General features: G+C 52.5%; 6 protein-coding genes and 1 pseudogene across 7 annotated transcripts; 3 read left to right on the forward strand and 4 right to left on the reverse strand.

The window, feature by feature from the left end:
- Nucleotides 1-154: 154 nt before the first annotated feature.
- Nucleotides 155-1,008, reverse strand: CTHT_0009100 (disulfide oxidoreductase-like protein; the record flags this gene model as incomplete). The annotated part of the gene is made up of 2 exons (XM_006691372.1): nucleotides 155-477; nucleotides 543-1,008. The coding sequence occupies 2 exons, from the start codon at nucleotides 1,006-1,008 to the stop codon at nucleotides 155-157; spliced, it is 789 nt and encodes a 262-aa protein (XP_006691435.1).
- Nucleotides 1,009-2,932: 1,924 nt separating this feature from the next.
- Nucleotides 2,933-3,790, forward strand: CTHT_0009110 (annotated as a pseudogene; the record flags this gene model as incomplete). Its single annotated transcript has 2 exons — nucleotides 2,933-3,534; nucleotides 3,721-3,790. Coding segments are annotated over 2 exons (672 nt in total).
- A 1,021-nt stretch (nucleotides 3,791-4,811) lies between these two features.
- CTHT_0009120 (40S ribosomal protein uS19) lies at nucleotides 4,812-5,632 on the forward strand (the record flags this gene model as incomplete). Its single annotated transcript, XM_006691373.1, has 4 exons — nucleotides 4,812-4,829; nucleotides 4,945-5,021; nucleotides 5,203-5,499; nucleotides 5,563-5,632. The coding sequence occupies 4 exons, from the start codon at nucleotides 4,812-4,814 to the stop codon at nucleotides 5,630-5,632; spliced, it is 462 nt and encodes a 153-aa protein (XP_006691436.1).
- Nucleotides 5,633-6,367: 735 nt separating this feature from the next.
- On the reverse strand, nucleotides 6,368-7,478 carry CTHT_0009130 (uncharacterized protein; the record flags this gene model as incomplete). Its single annotated transcript, XM_006691374.1, has 2 exons — nucleotides 6,368-7,393; nucleotides 7,464-7,478. 2 exons carry the CDS (start codon nucleotides 7,476-7,478, stop codon nucleotides 6,368-6,370), a joined length of 1,041 nt encoding a protein of 346 aa, XP_006691437.1.
- Nucleotides 7,479-8,177: 699 nt separating this feature from the next.
- Nucleotides 8,178-8,861, reverse strand: CTHT_0009140 (uncharacterized protein; the record flags this gene model as incomplete). Its single annotated transcript, XM_006691375.1, has 3 exons — nucleotides 8,178-8,334; nucleotides 8,490-8,731; nucleotides 8,817-8,861. The coding sequence occupies 3 exons, from the start codon at nucleotides 8,859-8,861 to the stop codon at nucleotides 8,178-8,180; spliced, it is 444 nt and encodes a 147-aa protein (XP_006691438.1).
- Nucleotides 8,862-9,890: 1,029 nt separating this feature from the next.
- On the forward strand, nucleotides 9,891-11,240 carry CTHT_0009150 (uncharacterized protein; the record flags this gene model as incomplete). The annotated part of the gene is made up of 1 exon (XM_006691376.1): nucleotides 9,891-11,240. The coding sequence occupies one exon, from the start codon at nucleotides 9,891-9,893 to the stop codon at nucleotides 11,238-11,240; it is 1,350 nt and encodes a 449-aa protein (XP_006691439.1).
- Nucleotides 11,241-12,602: 1,362 nt separating this feature from the next.
- Nucleotides 12,603-14,731, reverse strand: CTHT_0009160 (uncharacterized protein; the record flags this gene model as incomplete). The annotated part of the gene is made up of 3 exons (XM_006691377.1): nucleotides 12,603-12,765; nucleotides 12,824-13,564; nucleotides 13,626-14,731. The coding sequence occupies 3 exons, from the start codon at nucleotides 14,729-14,731 to the stop codon at nucleotides 12,603-12,605; spliced, it is 2,010 nt and encodes a 669-aa protein (XP_006691440.1).
- Between the last annotated feature and the right edge of the window lie 125 nt (nucleotides 14,732-14,856).

Consider the following 14,856-nt stretch of genomic DNA (forward strand, 5'->3'; position numbering starts at 1 on the left):
AAGGAGGGATCGGCCAATCGAACATATCAAATGTCCAAGAAGTTGGGAATGTCCCGATCGCCAATCAACGCTTCGAGTCTCCGTCAACAAGGACCTGCAGTCCAGACAACCATCTTCGGTGATCTGAGTGACTTCTTGTCATCTTCTGACCCAGTTAGCTTGCATTGGGAAGACTTCCAACAAACCGTTCCGACACATTGATGCGGTCTTTGCCAAGAGAAGTGATCTTGTCCGCCAGACTCTTTTCTTTGTCCAAGGCTGCAATTTCGTCGCCACCTCCAATGCTCTGGCCATATATCATGATGTTTGGAACAGTTTTCCTGCCCGTCATTTCTGCAAGTCTGGACTGAATTTTCGGGCCCAGAGGGTGAAGGTCCAACTCGACAACGTAGGGGGCAGGCTCGATCACGTACTTCTCCAATAAAATCCCTTTTGCGCGCTTCGAGTAGGGACAGTATGATTTGGAGAAAATGATGACTATGGTGCGAGAGATCATCAGCATGGATGAAACAACAGGGTTCGAGCAGCGCCAGGATGCTTACTTGGTGATTTCTTGAGAATAGAATCTAGTTCCATTTCCACGAGTCGCTCGTCTTCTCCATCTAACTTGGCTGGCTTGTTTTCTTTGGTTCCCGGGTCCTGGCCTTTGGCAGAGCTTCCCACACCTATCACATCTTCCGGTGCATCGGGTTTATGGGGGGATTTTGCGTTTGCATTATCCTTCGCTATCTTCTCTGCTTGTCGAAGCCTCTCTGCCATTTCTTTTTCGAGCCTCAGGTCGTCTTCGTCAATGTCGCCATCGGCATCGGTGTCATGGGTGAAGGGTTGCTGTGCGGAGGGGGTGTCATGTGCTCTGTCCATGGCATTACGCGTCTTGGTGTAAAAGTCCCGGATAGATGCCAATTCGGTATCGCGATCATGCCGAGCATGCGACGTAAAGAAGAGCAGCAGAACGACGGCTGCCAGAGTGATGTACATGTAAGCGCGAAGACGCCTAGAGGACAACATTTTTCGATACAGAGTATGAACCGCGTTCTCCGTAACGCTGTCGGGATTTACTTATTCGACTTGTCAGGCTTATTCAGACACTCATGCTGTTAGATGTTGATTTCAGACACGCGGGTGGTAGCCAAGCTTCTAGTTATCTTGCGACTACGGTGATTCTTTGGTCCAAAGTGAAGTTGGGAGGGTTTAAGCAGAGAAAGATAGAGAGACGCAGTAATGCCTGGAGGTAGTTGTGTACGGACGCGCTAGCCTGTGCTAGCTTTCCCGGGTCCCGCATTGAACTTCAATGTAAGCTACGCCGCCAAGCTTCAGACCAAAACTGCGGCTTTGGAAGCTGCTTGTACATTTATACGCTTTTGAACGTTGCAACCACTATAGGAATGGGGACCCGTTTCTGAAACGACTGCTCAAGGAATTACAATGCATTTTGAAGGGGGAAGACATGGGGGTATCAAACTGAGGACGGATGCTTTTCGCGCAAGGAGGACCGAGGATTTGAAATTCCATGTACCATTGTACACAAGTGACTCTGTGGATCTTCAAAAGTTGTTGCAGCCTGCCTGCAGGCCACCGCGGACAACTTAGCAATTCCTACCAGCATCCTGGAGAGTTGCGAGCTTTTAGCGACTGGATGCTATGCATGACAAGAACGTACGCTCACTCAAGCACCAACTCAAGCTGCCAAGTCAAGTATAAGAGGCTCAAACGCTACTTGGTGCAGGCTGTCTGCTCACCAAATTAATACACTAATTCTTTCATTCAACGCCTTAACCAGATAATACGTAACCCCAGTTGCACACTAGCCATAGAAGCATATAACGATGGATCCGTGCAAACTTTCCGATCTTCAAAAGCCAAGCTGCCCTGAAATAACAGAGACCTTAGCAGTATGACATCTGACACATCCTCTTCGTACCATAGGCCTGGGTCTTGAATCCATAGGTATTAGAATAACTCGCGCACGTCACTCTCGGATGCCTACGGACTACTCAAGATATCTTTATGTTAGCTCAAAAGAAAGCTCGAGCGCAAAAATCACGTTATCTTCGCTTTTTTGTTCGGTCCACCTTTTCATCCTTTCGTGCTTTTCTTTCTCTTCTCTATTCTTATAACTGGATTTGAGGGAAACGTTTGGCTCAGACATCTGTACGGTTACCTGCTATGGTTACCTATTATAAAGAGACTATCCATTGCTTTAAAAAAGTCCGGGACGAGGGGGATATCCAGAAGGTGAAAGCTAATTGACACCAGGGCAGATACAAAACTGTACGATCATACGGATTTGGCAAAGGGAGCAGTCACAAGAAATGGTTGTGGACACGGAAGGCCTCAGCTCGTGCAAGAGTTCCCTACCGTGCTGAGATGCCCATTGTGCCACGGAACATACAATAGCAATAAAGAACACCATGAGGACGCTCGTTGTGTCAGGAAATCCGGGTAGTAGCGCCGACGTAGCCTTCGGAAGGACAGCAACCGAACCTGGGGTGTGATTGGTGGTAGTTTTAAGCCGTGGAAACGCACCATTCCCTAGTCTGGGGTATATGAATGACAGCAACCTTATTAAGCGCTAACGGGAGGAGGATCTCGGACTCCCGCTTCTTGCTCATTCATACGGGCACCTTTCCTCCAGGGGAGAAACTTTTGCCCCTGATGTTGCAGCATCGCAATCTCCATGGGGCAATCGCCATCCCCATCAGGTTACCTCGGCCAAGATGATGCCGTCGCTGTGCAGAAATGTTCTCCATGTTGGAAGTTGTGATATGCCGAAAGATGTCATTGTTTTGCGGGGACCAAATAGGAGACTAAAGGAGAATGCATGTTATCTGGGATCGGCGTCCCGCAATCCTCCTTTGCTCCCCGGACTTGCTACTCTTAGCCCAGTATCAGCGGATCGTGTTTGACACAGAAAGCTTGAAGATTCGACATAATGATCTTGAAGTTTTTCTCGTCGGTCGTCTTGTTTGGCCTCTCCACCGTTCACGCTCTCCAGTACAGGGGAGTAGACTGGTCCTCTGTTCTCGTTGAGGAGAGGGCGGGAGTCAACTACAAGAATGTTAATGGCCAAGCAATGCCATTGGAAAGAATTCTAGTCGAAAACGGCGTCAACACGGTCCGGCAAAGGATTTGGGTCAACCCTAGAGATGGGAACTACAACCTTGAGTACAACATCCAGATCGCAAGGAGAGCCAGAGCAGTTGGTCTTAACGTCTACCTAGACTTCCACTACAGCGACACATGGGCAGACCCTGCTCATCAAGCCATCCCGTCTGGCTGGCCTCAGGATATTGATAACCTTTCGTGGAAGCTATACAACTACACGCTGGATGTGTGCAATCGGTTCGCAGACTCTGGCATTAATCCCGTAATTGTGCAAATTGGAAACGAAATTACCGCCGGTTTCCTCTGGCCTACTGGCAGAACAAACAACTGGTACAACATCGCGCGGCTACTGCACTCAGCCGCGTGGGGTATCAAGGACTCAAGACTCAATCCGAAACCCAAAATTATGGTTCATCTTGACAATGGCTGGTAAGTTGCATTACTTGTTACGGCCCGGGGAGAGATAAAGCAAGAGGAGACTGACTCGATGAAGGAACTGGGCAACCCAAAACTATTGGTACACCAACGTCTTGAAACAGGGCCCGTTTGTGTCATCCGACTTTGACATGATGGGCGTATCGTTTTACCCATTCTACTCTTCTTCGGCAACTCTAGACTCGCTCAGATCAAGCTTGACCAATATGGTCAACACTTGGGGCAAGGAGGTCGCCGTGGTCGAGACTAATTGGCCTACCTCTTGCCCAAACCCCAGATATGCTTTCCCAAACGACGTTAAAAACATCCCTTTTTCGGCTGCCGGTCAGGTTCAATATATAACATCTGTAGCAAATGTGGTATCATCGGTGAATCGTGGAGTTGGTCTGTTCTACTGGGAACCGGCTTGGATTCACAATGCTAACCTGGGCTCGTCTTGCGCGGACAACACCATGTTCACACAGTTCGGACAGGCACTTTCGAGCTTATCAGTCTTCCAGCGCATCTGAAGCTTTAGTGGAACCTTCTGAGGCAATGGAAACCAAGTGGTGATTGACAGAGTTTTAAAACTCTCAGGATTGTACATAGCTTCTTGGAAGTGAGAAATCCAGAATCGCACGCAGTAGCTCGAGTAGGTATATCAAATGAGAAACAGTGAGAGAATCAGGATATTTTGTGGAAACTGGCTGCTGACTGACCAAGCCTTGGAGAAAAGTGAGAACTTGTTAAGATGTCTATCTTGAAGTTGGTGACTCCAATGGTATCGAGAACTGTTGAGCTGGACTGTTGCGATGCTACTGTCTGCAAGATGCCAAGACAAGATACGTCTTCTGGCAAAGAAATTGATAAAATGATGTTCAAGATGAAGATGGCTAGAATGCACCAGGCGGTATCATGATTGAGGGCGGTATCAAGATTGAGTGCGGTCCTGAATGAACGTTTGCCATGAGGACGAGCTGCTGCATGGGGTTGGTGCCTGGGGCTTTGCCATGAAGGGCGCCTCATTATGTAAGCATATACAGCCTCAGTTGAGCCACATATGACCCGCTTCGAAGTGGGCGGGGGCGAGTGGCGTGAAAGAGGGCACAGAACCCTATGAATTTTTGTGAGTGGGGCTGAGCAATCTGCCATCCAACCATCATTCACGACGAGCGCCTGCGACTCCTCCTACTGTCAAATCCACTTCCTCATCGCGACAAGCAGAATTTCGCTCTTCGATACGCAGTACTATCGAGTCGAGCGAGATCGTGATCATCCCAAGAACCGCAAAAATGGCTGACACCGAATACGTATGTTCCCCCATGCTTGACTCGTTCGAAACAATCCTTCGGCTCTGAGTGCCTTCAGCTTTGCAGTTTGACACGTCTGGTTTTAAGAAATTGGAGCTGACAATGGGGACGACAGAATGCCGAGGAGGCCGCTGAGCTGAAGAAGAAGCGCACCTTCCGCAAGTTCTCCTACCGCGGTATCGACCTTGAGGCGTACGTGATTCCCGAACTCACAGCATTCTCTGCGAATGCTGCCGTTGGTAGAACGGGCGATTCCACGGTGGCATGAATCACAAGACCCGGAAAAATGGAGGATTGCTTCAGGACTTTGAACGATTACATCTCTACCGAAATTGGCGAATCAACAAGGCTAACACCGAACCCTGCTTGACAGCCTGCTCGACCTCGACTCCGATGAGCTCCGGAACGTCCTCCACGCCCGCGCGCGGAGAAAGATCAACCGGGGTCTGAAGCGCCGCCCTCTCGGCCTCATCAAGAAGCTGCGCAAGGCTAAGCAGGAGGCTAAGCCAAACGAGAAGCCTGAGCTTGTCAAGACTCATCTGCGTGATATGATCGTCGTGCCTGAGATGATTGGCAGCGTTATCGGCATCTACTCCGGAAAGGAGTTCAACCAGGTGGAGATCAAGCCTGAGATGGTTGGCCACTACCTTGGCGAGTTCTCCATCACATAGTATGTGGTCTTCTACTGATCTAGGCTGGGAGGAACTTGACCGAAAGCTAACACCCCTTTTAGCAAGCCTGTCAAGCACGGTAGGCCCGGTATTGGTGCCACGCACTCTTCTCGTTTCATTCCTCTGAAGTAAGGGGCTGTGGGTTATGGGTGGTTCTTGCATTCAGTCAATCATGGAGTCGGCAAAAAGGGACACGGTTCTGCTCATGGGCGTTATTCTGATGCCACAGTGCCTGGGCTATCTTGGAGGGACCACGAGATAGTTCAAAGAGCAATTCGAGTGCTGCATCCTGGGCCAAGAAAAATGAATGACTTGATGACCAAGGATCAAATGGTATTGTTCCAAACACATGTTATCTGCTAACTGTGTATGATGTCTTTGCAAACTGCCAATGACTTCTCAGTGTCCCATTTCTTCGGTTACACCACAAGTCCTCTATGGGCAACCGTTGACCTCGACCAAAACATCTAGACCCAATATCCATAAGTACTTCCCCAACACTTGGATTGCGTATTCCAGCAGAGACCAGATGATGAGCAGGGCCGCAGATTGGATACCTCGAAGCCAGCTCATTTCCTCGCATCGGCATCTGAGCCAACAGAGCATCCTGATTGCCTGGCTGGCTGGCCCAAACGCTTTGCAGCGGAAGCCAACTTTGACAGCCACATTAAGTTTGATTTCCTGTTCTTTCTGGGATGAGGCTTCTGGAAGCGGGCCGAATATAGACTTCAGCCCTGCTTTCAGGCCCTTCCAGCTAAGCGTTCTGGATGGTATCACAGCTGCGACATCTCCCAACTTGCACGCTCTCACCCATGACGACAGAAATCCTACCGCAGTCCTTACCCCGGCGGCAGCGGCGGCCGCTCTTCACAACACGCCGCAGTGGTGGCCCAGTCCCGCCAAGAATCCGGCTCGGCATGTGTCGCACTCGCACTCAAACCCCTTCTCCCGTTTCCCGTAGTCCCACGTCAGCTGCTCCCCGGCACGAATGCGGCGACGGGCCTGGACGCAGAGGTGTCGCGGGCGAACGAAGTTAGCAAGACCCGATGGGCCAATGCGCCAGGTGCAGTTTGGGCCTAGAAGCTCAGGATTCTCGTAATCATTGTCACAGGAGGAGGTGGTGGAGGAGGAGGACGAGGAGGATGGGGCCGATGAGGCAACAGTGGATGATAGGGAAGATATGAAGCTTGCGGGCTTGCCATTGGTGCCGGAGTGAGGGTTGACGTTGCTGTTACGATTCCGACAACGGTGACGGTGGTGGTCTTTATGATGGAGAGAAAGCCTGGGCTTCGGAATCAAGGGCGGAGAGGGAGTACAGCAGTGGTTGATAAGAGAGCCCAGCAAATAGACACAAGCTTCCCGAGTTGCGGCGATGAGCGAGTTCCCAGGAGTACTGTGGTGGACCTCGAAAGCGTAGTTCTTGAAAAAATCGAGACATGCATAGCGTATATCCCGTTCGGACGGGTCATTAGCCACGGGAAGGGAGCCTGTATATGCTTCATACTGTTCGCGTGTCACCGTTGAGCCGGCAAAACGTCCATGGCCCGGGACCAAGTTCCGGCCGAGATGGAGCGCCAAGACGTCGGCAGCTTGGTCGTAGGGCATCGGAGCTATCCCGAAGCGTGCGGCGAGCACCGGAAAGGCAATAGTGGTCACGTCGCGGTGGGCCGTGAGAGCAGCACGGTAGGCACACGCCTGGCTGCGCATCAGCGCCTTGTCCTCGGAGAACTTCTCGTTGAACAGGGCCGTCATAAGCGGCGCCTCGTGGAAGATGAACTCATCCTTCTCAAAATCGCGTGCCGCAAACAGTCCGTAGCCCACGGAGGGGCTTACGAAGCCGACGCGAATGGCAGGGGCATCTTTTGGTGCGGTCTTGTAGTACTTGGCTGGCGGCTGTTGGTATTACAGGCACCTGATGTGTCAGCCTAGCAGTGTTCACCAATGAGGCCTGCTCTGTGGTTACGTCCAGTGTGTGCATGAGAAAAAGGAAAAGAAGGGGTTGCAAGATGGTTATGAGAATGAAAGGGGAACTTGAGCGGCGGGGAGCCGTCTGGTGGAAGGATTAAGCGAATCACAGGAACAATCGAGGGGCGGGCAATGGATGGACGGGGAAAGGAACGGCATGACGAGGCGCAACACATGCCTTGGAGTGTTTAGAGGCGTCAAAAATGTCGGAATCGAGCGTTTCTCTGGTACTTGCCATCCCTCGTGTCAGCTACTCGTTTGGGTGTGTGGTGGTGACGGGATCGCAATGGCGGGTGAGGTGTGCATCGGCAGCGAGATCAGGGTGTGCTGGGGAGCCAGTCAAGTGAAGCTCTGGAATCGTGTAGAAGCACGTCTCGGCAAGGCGGCCTCTGTGTGTATGTGTGCGTATGTGTGGCAGGGGCTACGGGACGGGGAAAGCACAAGCACAAGCTGGGAAATACTGAGGACGAGAGTCGCAGGAGGGGATGCCGCGTTGGGCAGTGGCGATGGCTCGGCGTCCAATGCACAATGTGCGATGTGCAATGCAAGGCACCGCGTGTTGTCAGGTAATCCGTAAGGGGGGGGTGGTACCTGGGTTATGTACATGGGGCACGCAGGAAACAAGCAACACAAGAGAAGTGGATAAGGTCAGGTGAGATCAGAGGTTAGGTCAGTTGTATACCGTATTATTGAAGAAACCCTTCCAGTGCTGTTAGCGGGCTTCGGAAGCAGCAGCGGCAGCCGCCGCAAGCTTCTTCGCCTTGCGCTCTTCTTCCTCGAGATGTTGCTTCCTGTAGTGCTCAATGACATGGTCAAGGTTGGGATAGAATCCGGCTGGAACGTTGAAGGGCGAGCCGTGGGAGAACACCCTATCACGTGGTCAGCTTGCATATCACCAAACGGGTTCCAGCCTGGACAGAAGACCAGTCCGTCCGTGAGCCTTGAGCCACCGCAGCCCGGCCGCGCATAGTGTTGAGAGGACCAGTCCTGGCCGAGCATGTATCGGAGAGGGGGAGCTACATACTCGGGGTACTTAAGCTCAATGTGCCTCGACCGTTCAGCAGTCAGAAGGAGGTGCTTATCGTGGGCGGCCTGCTCCAGCGCCGCCGCCATCAGGGTATTCCTAGTCTCCCATTCATCCTTGTAGTCGGAAATTTTGCTGAACCACTTGTGGAGAGACGACGGCTCGCCATTCGGGCCGGGCCGCGAGATGTTATAGATCACGAACGAGGACGCGATGCCGCCGACAGCAATGTAGAAGGCAGCCTATTCCGCGAAGTTAGCTTCCGCCGCTGCCCCGTGCTTCTTGCTTGACAAGGCAAACATCAGTCATGGGGGGGGGGGCGTACACCAAGCGGCTCCTCGACGTTGTGTCCGTGGTCGTGATGGTGGTCATGGTGGTCGTGATCATGGGACGAAGCATAGGTTCTCGCGTTGCGAGGAACAACAACGGTCGGGCGAACTCGCCGGGCAAGCAATGCTGCCCTCTGCCGAAGGGCCAACATGTCGAAGTCCACGGGGTGGTGGTCTAGCTGTCGGGATCGATGCGCTGGTGGGCTGTGGGCGGGCGCCCCGACAAATTGCAGTGGCGACAATCGACGCAGCGGGTTGATTCGATCGAGACTCGAGGTCGGGTCCCGCTCGGCTCAGAGCTGGTCAAGTTCCAAGGCCTCAAACCCCCTCTTTTCTTCGCAGGGCCTGCCGAGATTGCGCCCAAGGCAAAGCTGACAGTCTCGCTGTCAATTTCTGGAAAGTCGTTCGGTCCTGCAAAGCTAGCAGAGCCGCCTACGGAGGGTGCGACGGAACGGTGGTGAGCGACTATTTGCCAATGCTTGGCTCGGCCGCCCTCTTCACAAGCCCGCTCTGGCCTGCTCCTGCGGGCCACAGCTCTCAAAGCTCCATCGGAGCCATGACGATTGTCACGTGACGAAGAGCTTGATTTCGCGCTTGTGGCGCTTAAGAAAGAGTAGGTAAGCGCGGGATCGATTGGCCAAGAGCCAATCAGCATCTACCCCGCAAAAATCCTGGACGGTTCTCTTATACCACAGTGTCCGTTTGAAGACAGAGCAGACAACGTCAAGTTGGCCTGTCCTCCGTCGTTATCCCATTTCCTGCTGTACGTGTTATATCATTGTACCATCTTTTAAACCAAGAAAAAAGCACAAAGGAGGCACACGCAGTCTAACAGGATAGCTGTTATTGTCAAGTCTCATTATGCCTGAGCCGTCAGCTCCGTAGCACAGCGCCTGATCAAGCCTGCTCAAGAGACACCATCACCTGTGACATTGCTGTTGATCCATATCAAGAGTTCCCTTCGAAATTTCATCCATTCTCGGCTATCTTTTCAACAACTTTGCAACGTCCACCAATATCCGAAGCCTGAAATATTCCGGTTATCTAGTCCAGGCAGACAGGCCGGCACAACATGGCCAAGCTGCGACTGATGTTGTTACTCTTTAACCTTATCGTCCTCTCGAACTTGTTGGCCCGGACAGCATCAGCTTCATCAACAACAGCTTCTGATGCCGCAGCATCTCGGATATCGCCATCTGCCGACATCGACCTCATCTGCCACACAGACAATCCGGATGAATGTTATCCAAAAGTGTTCCAGCCAACAGATGAGTTCCAAGTTGTCCATGATGATCAGGAGTTGCCAGCAGGCCTTCACGTGCGTCTGAATATTAATACGGGAAAGAAGGAAGCAAAACTTTACAACCCTAATGACACGCACCCCGAGATGGAGGGCCTGCCAGTGGACTCTGCCGTAGTGGTTGTCGAGCCCAGCCAGGCTCAAGAGCTGGGACAAACAAAGTCCCTAAAGATCCCCGCCAATGCTCCCGCATACGACCCAGCGGGAAAAATCAAGATTCCACCGTCAGCCAATGGCGAGGAGGGAAGTGCATTTTATCGGTCCCTTACCATCCTCAAGAAAGGTCTCGACGTGGATGAGGCTCTGGAGATGCTGGAGGACATCTCACACGACATCTACTACGGACTTAAAATCGCTGAAGACTACGATACTGTCCACGAGTTGTTCTGCTTAGCTACCGCACCGTCGCCGTCCATCCCGGCCAATCGTGCGCGCTTGGCAGCCTTGACACTGGCCTCAACTCTGCAGAACAACCCCAAGGCTCTGGCCTCCCTTGAAGAGCACTGGCCGCGCGTCATATCTAGCTCCGACTGCCGTTTCCTTGATGGAACGCGCACACTCGGCGATGTGATCTTCGACTTCTCCCCCTCGCCCGGATCCTCTGGAGCAATCGCATCCAACTCTCCGGCTGTGCTGAGAGCGCGCCTAAGCCTGCTGAGTGGTCTTCTCCGCAGTTCTGTGCTGCGCAATCACTTCCTGCACCATCTAGGTGAAGATAGCGGTCCATCGCGCGTCTTGCGACTCCTCACTGCCGATATCGACGAGACAGATGAGGCCGATTGGGCTCCTGTTCGCCGAACCGCGGCCTATCTCCTGCTAGACAATTTTCTCGATGCAGAGATGGGCGCTGCCGTAGGGGAATGGCCTACTCGAGTGCAAGCAACAGATACAGAATGCGCAGAGCGGGAAAAAAAGAAAACGACAAGCCGAGATCAAAACAACGATGAAGACGATGAAGCGTGTTGGGACTGGCGGATTGGGAAGTTCGCAGAAAGATATAAAAGGGATAAGGGGCACTGGAGTCATGAACTCAAGAAGAAAATGGTGGCTCAGCGATGGGAAAATCTAGCCAAGGATCGACCAGATGTAAAGGGTAACGATGGAGAAAAGGAAGATTTGTGAATAAGATGGACAACGGTAGAACACTTGTTCCGGAAATTGATACCCTGTCTTGTTCTGTTAGAGGGCCGTATGATTTTTTATACGCGATGACACGGTAACAGGGAATTCTTTGCATCACCACCACACGACTTCGTGTTGCCGAACATGGGCTTCATATTAGTGTTCAGCAAGCTAAACTACCTAATTGTGCAACGGCCCGGAATTACGGCCTTGGGAGATTCTGCCTGCTCCTAATTGTTGGTTTCCACTCTTTCCAACCGACCCATTTTTCCATAAGGACGGCACCCCCTTAAAAACACTGCCATCTAAGTAAGCGTCCGAGGTCGTGTTGCGAGCAGACACGTTAATTTGTTGTCTGCAGTTGAGATAGCTGCTGCAGTTGACGAAGGCCCACATCTCCATCAAGCATAGTTTGAGCGAAGTAAGCAGACAGAAACACGGTTGGGTGAAGAACAATTGAACAGTGACCACAGCTGGCGGCAACATACCAACTGGTCCTTTTTTTCTCTCCCAGCACATGTTTCCGGGCCAGCCAGCTAAGTCGTATATGACACCATACAAGAAATTATCGTTGCCAACATCTTCAGTCTTCGCTCATCTTTTCTTTTTTTTTTCATCAAGGTGTTTGTTTCCAGGGGCACATCGGCCACCAGGGTTGTCGTTCGCCTTACAAACACCAAAGATGCTCGGAAGCAAAACACAGTACAACGCCGAGTCTTCCGAGCAAACTTCGTATCATCATCGAATATGTTTGAACGGGACTCCGAGAAATGAGAGGAAATCTTGAGAGAAAGAAGACGGCCGAACGACATTCTCCCCATTCACATTCGACCACCCAGCCCGTTTTGACACTGTCATGGTAGAAGACAATGGGCCGAGAAAAGAACAGGCAGAATTGCTGAAATGGTCGTGAAAATTTGGGAAGTAGGGATCAGTGGAAGAAAAAAGGAAAAAAAACAACGAAAAGGGGGGGAGGAAAGCCGACAAACTGATAACACTTGTCGAGGAGATGGAAGTTGCCGAAGTGAACATAACCAAATGATTTGAGAAGACGAAAGGGGCGGGGGGAAATCGAACTTAAGAAAATTTTACAAGCCGGTGCTATTCTCTGTCCGGGAGCCAGATCAAGGCTTGATGAGAAGGTCTAGTTTGAATCACTTGGTGTTAAGGTAACAATGCCTTAGTTACCGGGGGAGAGGCCTTTCGCAGCGAACTCCTTTTCCAGAGTCAGCAAGAAAGCATCGGCCCTGCGGCAGCTCTCTTCTAGCTCCAAGGTAGACGAAGAAGCCTGTGAAGAAACAGATAGGGAGGACGACAGCTCTGGGGTAAGGTTGCGGGAGGACAAGATACCCATTGGCGGTGTCAGACGCGGCCTTGGGGCTGTGAAACACGGCGCTCTGTTTGGGAAAGACCGCGGCCCCAGCTGCAAAGCTTCGAGCCGAAGCCTCTTGTTGGGCCGGTGTCCCCAATAACCATGCCGCTTGATGCCTCGGGCAGGACTGGGTATATCTTGAAGCCGAGGCTCCTAATCACTCGACTTTGGTACGGTGTTTCCGAACCCATTGAGGTTCCAACCGACGTACTTGCCTTCTCGATCAGAAGAGCCTGAGGCGCCTTGAGAAGGGGCTGCGGACATGTCTTTGGAGTTTTGGTTGGTGCGCGATTCGGGAGAAGCGGTATGAGGACTTGCGTTACCCCCAGAGGCTGGCGACGAGGGTTCCTTGTTGTCACCGTTCTCGTTGGACGGAGTAGATGTGACGGCCTGGACTTCCTTCTTGGGAGGTAAAACGTTCCGCTGGCGCAAGTATATGAGTGTCTCGATGCATGCACGGTCCCTGATTTCTTTGTCATTAAGTGCAAGACGCTGTCTCAGCGTCAAGCGGCCACCGTTTTCACGCTGTTCACGGACAGACTTCTCCCGGAGTTCGTCATCATGAACAAATCGGCACTTGTCCTTCTTGCCGCAATTGCCACCAAAGGAATAGTACTTGCATGGCTGACGGGTGTCTGCCTTCTTGGGGGGAGGGGGAACATTGGATTCCTGACGAGATGATAGAACTTCAGGCGCTTCGTCATCAGATGAGGGCGTGCTGGACCGCGATAGGGTGGCATCGCGGTCCCTCACATCGTCGCCATCGTCATCAAGAGCACGTTTGCGCTTGATAGTGGACTCAACCTCCTCAAGCTTCTTACGTAGCTTTTCCCTGCGGGCTTCAAGCCGCTGCTCTTCTTCTGCCTTCCTCCTAGCTGCGATCTTGGCCTTGGTGGGGTAGTTGGCTCGCCGCTCGGCGATCCAGGCAGCTATCTCAGATTCAGTTTGAGGACTGCAAGATTGTTAGCAGGAAACTCTGGAGGCATCTTGGAAGGGAAATGAATGCGACATACTTGGGCGCATCAAGGCCATAGAGTTCATTGAGCCGCTCCTCCTCATTCTCGTCGTTGTCGGAATCCGCTTGAGATCCGGCATCATTTTCTACAGGCGTAAGACCCAGTGTGTTGGTCCTGCGCTTCTTCTTCTTCCCTCCAGAATGAACCTCAGAGCGCTGTGGCTGCGGCGGAGCTGACGATCCAGTGCTCCGGTTCTGGGCGCGATGACGGTTGTTCATGCTGTTGTTGTGAAGCTTGGAGCGGTTGTTATTGTGATAGCCACCACGGCCCAGATTGCGCGAGCCGTGACCTGGACGGCTCTCAAACGAAGGCTTGGTCGGTAAAAACACCGGTGGAGGAGGGGCATAGCTAGTGACAGGAGGAACAGGGTACGGCGCTGGAGGAGCGGGAGGAGGAGCCCCATATGGGTAATGAGTGCTCACTGGAGCCGGTGAAGCTGAAGGATTCCCAGCATCAAAGCCCAATCGAATTGGGGGCGCAACAATAGGACCCTTTGGGGCACTGCGATCATTATGAGCACCGCGGGCGCGACCAGCGCCAGGATAGGGCGTGTTTGAGGGAGGTTGCGGATGGCCACTCCAAGACTGGTTGACATTAGGAGGAGCATTGAACGAAGACTGCGGGTAACCATTGTTGTAGGGCTGGACAGAGTGTTGACCATAGGGAGGCTGGGGGTGACCGCCATACGGAGCATGCTGAGGGGGATAAGCCTGAGGCGGAGTAGCATAACTGGCTTGATAGTTCTGGCCCGGAGGAGGAATGGGAGCCGCCGGAGGCTGCGACGTAGCTGGCGCAGCGCTAGGAGTCCAATGTTGCTGGGAAGGAGGATAGACTGGTTGATGGGGGCCCGTGTAGGGGGCAGCTGGTTGAGCGCCAGGGCTGTACATAGACTGTGGGTGCTGACCACCGTACGGATAGGAGGGAGAAGGCCCAGGAGTTGTTGTCTGATGGTAGGTGCCACGATCAGGCCCGCCTCGACCTCTAGCGCTGTGGCCACCACGTGCGGTCGGAGGTCCATAAGGATGAGCATATGGAGCTGAGCCGCTAGGTGCCGGAGGTGCCGGCCCGGGCGGCGGAGGAGGAGGGCCGTAATTGTAAGACATGGCGGACTGCCACTAGCTTGCCTTCTTTTTTCTTTTTGATAATCCTTGAAGTAGGATGCAAAACAAGCCCTGGTCTACTTCCCAGGGGAAGGGTATCAGACAAGGTACCTTAGGCTTGATGTCCT

This window comes from Thermochaetoides thermophila (assembly GCF_000221225.1).
Source record: "Thermochaetoides thermophila DSM 1495 unplaced genomic scaffold scf7180000011812, whole genome shotgun sequence".
Taxonomy (NCBI): domain Eukaryota; kingdom Fungi; phylum Ascomycota; class Sordariomycetes; order Sordariales; family Chaetomiaceae; genus Thermochaetoides; species Thermochaetoides thermophila.